Source organism: Xyrauchen texanus, chromosome 23, assembly GCF_025860055.1.
Source record: "Xyrauchen texanus isolate HMW12.3.18 chromosome 23, RBS_HiC_50CHRs, whole genome shotgun sequence".
Classification (NCBI taxonomy): domain Eukaryota; kingdom Metazoa; phylum Chordata; class Actinopteri; order Cypriniformes; family Catostomidae; genus Xyrauchen; species Xyrauchen texanus.
This window is the reverse complement of record NC_068298.1, coordinates 6,167,189-6,172,501: the sequence shown is the minus strand read 5'-3', so window position 1 is coordinate 6,172,501 and position 5,313 is coordinate 6,167,189. Positions and strand designations below refer to the sequence as shown.

At 37.5% G+C, this 5,313-nt stretch overlaps 1 protein-coding gene across 1 annotated transcript; it reads left to right on the top strand.

The window, feature by feature from the left end:
• The first annotated feature begins 574 nt into the window (after positions 1-574).
• LOC127617216 (regulator of cell cycle RGCC-like) lies at positions 575-4,738 on the top strand. The gene is made up of 5 exons (XM_052089149.1): positions 575-635; positions 767-907; positions 1,531-1,611; positions 2,160-2,222; positions 4,298-4,738. The coding sequence occupies exons 1-5, from the start codon at positions 614-616 to the stop codon at positions 4,303-4,305; spliced, it is 315 nt and encodes a 104-aa protein (XP_051945109.1). The 5' UTR covers positions 575-613; the 3' UTR covers positions 4,306-4,738.
• The last annotated feature ends 575 nt before the right edge of the window (positions 4,739-5,313 follow it).

Here is a 5,313-nt window from a genome sequence, read left to right as displayed (position 1 = left end):
TCCCAATAAAAAAATAAAAAATAAATGACACGAGACAGCCTCGATGACGCATCCTTCCAAACGAGACCAGGCGTTTACCTAAATCACTAAGAATGATCTGGTTCAATACCTAAAAAAAAAGCTGGGATTTTGATAGATACAACTGAAGAATATAATTTGTTATAAAATATGTATTTATTTTTTTAAGTACCCTGGTGACTTCATATAAGGTTGTAATTTTATTTATTGTATTATTATTATTTATATATTTTTTTATTTTTGTCTTATATTATATTATAGCCTACTATACCTTTTGTGTGTCAGCCCATGTTAAAATTAAGTTGATTGTAATTTGTTGCCATTTTTGATGCTCGCTTAATACATTTTTTATTTATTTATTTTTTAAATAAACGAGACTGCAGTGTTCGGAAAATATCTTGCCGTTGTTTCGCATGTGACGTCATGTGTGCAGGCGTCAGGGGAAGTTGCTTCTGGCCCACTCCAGACTTTACTGTAATCAAGGGCAACAGACTGTGTCCCGATTGGCCGACGCACGATGTTGTGGGTGGAGTCAACATAAATATGCACGAGAACACATCACGTTCATTTCACTATTTTCAGAGAACCTCTCAAGATGTCCACACCAAATTGTCCAGGTAGTTTTCTTTTTAAAATCTCACGTCATTTGCTTGATAAAAGAAGATGATTTAGGTTTAAAAATTGGGATTAGTTAAAAACAATATGTCTTGGGCTGTGTAATTCTAATGGAAGATATGAATTGTATTAGAGTTGGATTTAGAGCTGGGAGACTTACTTCAGGAGTTTGATGATGTTGTGAAGGAGTTGAGCACACCTCACCCCTATGAACATGTGCTGAGAGATGTGAAGAGACGCACGGGACAGAGTGATGGAGACGACTCCGATTACTGTAAGTACACATCCACAACAATCCAACTATCCCATGATAACCACTAGGTGAATTAAATTGTTATGAAATAGTGCCTCAATGCTAAAATATTATGAATACTCATTATTAAAAGCCCTATTAATTTCAGGTCTTGCTCTTCATGTGGGGACATTTGTGACCATCTGCAAATCATTTTGAGTCACTTCTTGACCTAGAAATGCATTTTGAGTTGTTAAAGCAATTTAAATCGAGAAACAATCATTGCATTTAAATGATTATATCAGCCAGCATTTCAATAATTATCTCATTTTGCTGTGGAATCATTAATTATATCAATAGTAGGCTGACACTTTCTTTTCAAATTTAGTGCATAAAACTCAAAATGTGCATCTGGGTCAATGTGACTCAAAATAATGAGGTCACATTGCTCCCCACAAAGACCACATAGAAGGACAACCCTGCCTCCCTGCCATTGTGCGATTGACATCTCTCTCGTTTTTAATCTGCCAAATCTTAAATAGATTATGTGAAAGAATAAAGGCATTAGGTAGACTTTGAATTTGGTGTCCTTAATAAAGCTTTGATGTTAATACCCTTGTGCATTCACATGTATGAGACACACTAATGCTTTGTATCTTTTACAGGCAGTGAGGCGTCACTGGTAAACAGTTTAAATGCCAGTGAAGAGGAGCTCAACTTCGCAGGCATGACCACGGCACCAAAAGGTACTAGCACAACGGCTCCCACCAGATAGCCATCACATTTACAGGACTAAACAGGTGTAAATAGGTTGCATTCGCTCCAGATCGGTCTAACCCTGTGTGCAATCTCTATCCATCTTTTTGAAGTCTTTGTTTGTTGACTGCACTGCTGTGATGCTGTTTATTTGGCTATAGCATGCATGATAAGCATGGACATTGGCAGGTGAAATTGAATGTGATTTTATATCAGTGTTATCAGTAAAATACTGTTTCTGTACAGCTGACAAGGAATGGAATAACCAATGCATTTCAGGCAAACTGAGATGACCTGCTGGTTTTACTGTCATGGGAAAATATGCTTGTGATATATGCCTTTTAGGGATTTGTGTGAAGGGACTTCGATTTCCCCCTCAATTGTTTTGCCTTACGTAAACCTGATCAGAGTGTCACATTTCTTTCAGTTAGAAATGTTCCATAGGAAATGCCATTGAACTTAACTGCATTTCCACTGAGTCTGAAGCACTCCAGTGTGCTCACGTCATCTTCTCTCTCTCTCTCTCTGCTCCTTTTAGCTAAGCCCGGGGACAACAGTGACCTACAGAGCTTCATTGAAAACCTGGATCGAGAGCTTGCAGGTATGAAAACAGTTTGATGGTTGGTCATATTTAAAGCATTTAACTGCAAAGTAGCTGTTGTTTCAAGGTGCAAACTGCACAACATGGTCGCATAAAATCATGTTACTAAACCTACTTTTTTGCGAACTGATTTTTACGTAGCGTGTTGTACGTAAACTGGTGAAATAAACACTCGAGGCATTATGACAACAGTGACTTTTATTCACTTTCACACAAATCACGAGTAAATGGCTGATTAAAAGTCTATAAATACTTACTTTTCGCCTTGTTCCTTATACAAAGCTATCCTATGACATCTAAACACTTTTACTATAGTACATAACCTGAAAGGCGATGTTTTCATTTTTGCCTCACATAACTATATTGACGATCTTGTTCGAGTGTGAACAAATTGAGCAGTAACTCAACTGACAGAACGTTATACTTGCGATGCAAAGGACCAGGGTACGAGTCTCGAAGAGCATGCAAGTCGACATGTGAGATGAATGTGTCATAGACGCACCACACATTGACGTGGTTGCTTCAGCAATTGCATTTTTGATGTCACATTTGCTTTTTATGACACTATCGATTAGGATTAGGTTTAAGGTTTAGGGTAGGGTGGTAGGTTTTCTTGCTTTAAAACTCGATAAAGCATTAACCTTAGAAGCCTCATGTGTTTGAGAGAACATTTAAGTCGCTTTTAAAGCCACACAATGGACAGTTCACCTCTGAACTGCCGCAAAACGTGTAATGAATCACGTAGTATAATTTTGAAAAATTGTCTACACAGTCACGTCATTTTCTTGAGACCAGGCTGTTTTGATAGCGTATTGTAGCATAGGATAATTGGTTCATCTGGATCTAAATATTCAATTGTGTACAGTAGGGCCAGAATCATTCTCTAAGCGAGTATGCAAATGCAGACGCAAACACTTGGCTAATGCATTGCAAGCATGCATTGTACATATTTAAAGGTTAGGTGTGTAATTTCTTCGACATTATCATGTCCAAACACAAACACAATTGCAAATATAATAACTGTTTTCTAACAGGTTTAAAACGGATAGTCCCGCCCCAAACTCACACCACTGGTTGAGCGAATGTTTCTATATTGGGCTAGTCAGGATGCTCAAACAAACATCAGTGTTTTCATAGTGGCACGATATTTACTTTTTGGGGGGAAATCAACCTACGAATGGCTACGAGTTGTCTCTCCATATTAAGTTGAGATAGGAGAAAGTAATTTAACTTAAAAAAAAAAATACATTACCTTTAACATGTGTTTTTGCATTTGTTGTAGCAGTAACAAACCGTAGTACTCAAGGGGGGATATAATTACTGAGCCATTTAAGCTGGATGTGTTATTGTTCATATAGCTACAGTAGATTTAAACATGTCAATTGTTTATCATGCTTTAAATAACCTGCGCAGCAAGATCTCTTCAAACGGTTGTCTCCCCATGACAGTTGTTGTCCTAAAAGAGAAAACTAACCATAGAAGAAGACAGTTTATGCTAATGTCCGCTATAACGTCCCTTGTGGCATTGCAATGAAAATGAAACACCTACTTTCCATTATGAATTGCATTCAGACACATTGTTTCTGGCCTTAAAAGCAAAGCTGTTTTGCTGTCTCATTATAGTAGCGGATGTAATATTTGTTGTGGAGCTTGCTCAATATACAAATGGCAAAACAATTGAAATAAGTAACTCTAACAAGTCAAACCTGTCCATCACCAGTGCAAACTAAAAACCATTTATCAAAATGAAGACATGTTGTTTTAGACACAACATCGTGCTCAAAGATAGAAAAACAAAACCATGTACTTTAAACTTTGTGAATTACAATCTATTGTGAAATCATTATAGACCTCATGAAATATATATATCATTGTGATAATGTGAATATCCCTGATGCTAAAGTACCAGCAAGAGGCAAGTGGTTTTACACCGCTCACGCCCAGCTTTCACTGCTCTCAGTGGAGTGACACTCATGAATTATAACTCCCCAGAGAGCAGCTCACGCTTTAAGCATGTATATTTATGATATCTCACTCCTCTGACCTGAGCTGTCACAATCTTATCTGCCTGACAGAGATGTGACATGACATGATGTGATCGGAGAGGAGAAAGTACGTGCAGCTGAACACCTGGTGAGATGGGATTTAACAAATCATAATCTTGGCTTCCACTGAACGACAAAATGGATCACAAAAGGACATTAGGCTGAAGAAAAACAGCTTGAGACTTCAATAAGAAAATGTACAAATAAATTCCACCTAATGACAGGTCCAAGTTTACAGTGTCTTTGTAATATGTTAGTTAATATGGAGAGCACATTCTAAGTTTTTATGAAGAATTATTGTAAAAATGGCTATTTTCCACTCTGTTATATAGAAATTGTAAAAACATATATGGTTTTATGTCTGGCATATTTTGTAATATCAATTGTACCTTCTGAAGGATTTTTCTTGTTCCTTTATTATTTTTATTAAAAGATTATTTTAATAAAATATTTTACATTAAATGTCTTTCAATTGTTGTCTTATATTAAGAATAAGCAAGTGGCCTGTGTAGCTCAGTGAGTAAAGAGTCCTGTGTTCAAATCCAGAGCATGAAGAGTGACTCCAGCCAGGTCTCATAAGCAACCAAATTGGCCCGGTTGCTAGGGAGGGTATAGTCACATGGGGTAACCTCCTTGTGGTCACTATAATGTGGTTCTCTCTCTCGGAGGGGCGCGGGGTGAATTGTGGGTGGATGCCGCGGAGAACAGCGTGATAACTCCACACACGCTACGTCTCCGCGGTAACGTGCTCAACAAGCCACGTGATAAGATTCTCAGATTGATGGTCTCAGACGTGGAGGCATCTGAGATTCGTCCTCCGACACCTGGATTGAGGCGAGTCACTACGCCACCATTGGACATAGGTCATTCCAAATTGGGAAGAAAAAGGGGATACCATGTGTAATTATTTAGGTTAATTGGTTGACTCATGATAATGTGCATATTGTCATGAAAGTAGTCACAATACGAAAAAAAAATATCTGTTAACACTTAATAATATTATTGTATTTGGTAACATTAGTTAAAATAAAGATTTACAGCACTTT

Coding starts and splice junctions, on each gene's coding strand:
- LOC127617216 (XM_052089149.1), top strand. CDS start 614: ATGTCCACACCAAATTGTCCAG. Junction 908..1,530: donor TGGAGACGACTCCGATTACT/GTAAGTACACAT, acceptor TATCTTTTACAG/GCAGTGAGGCGTCACTGGTA. Junction 1,612..2,159: donor CATGACCACGGCACCAAAAG/GTACTAGCACAA, acceptor TGCTCCTTTTAG/CTAAGCCCGGGGACAACAGT.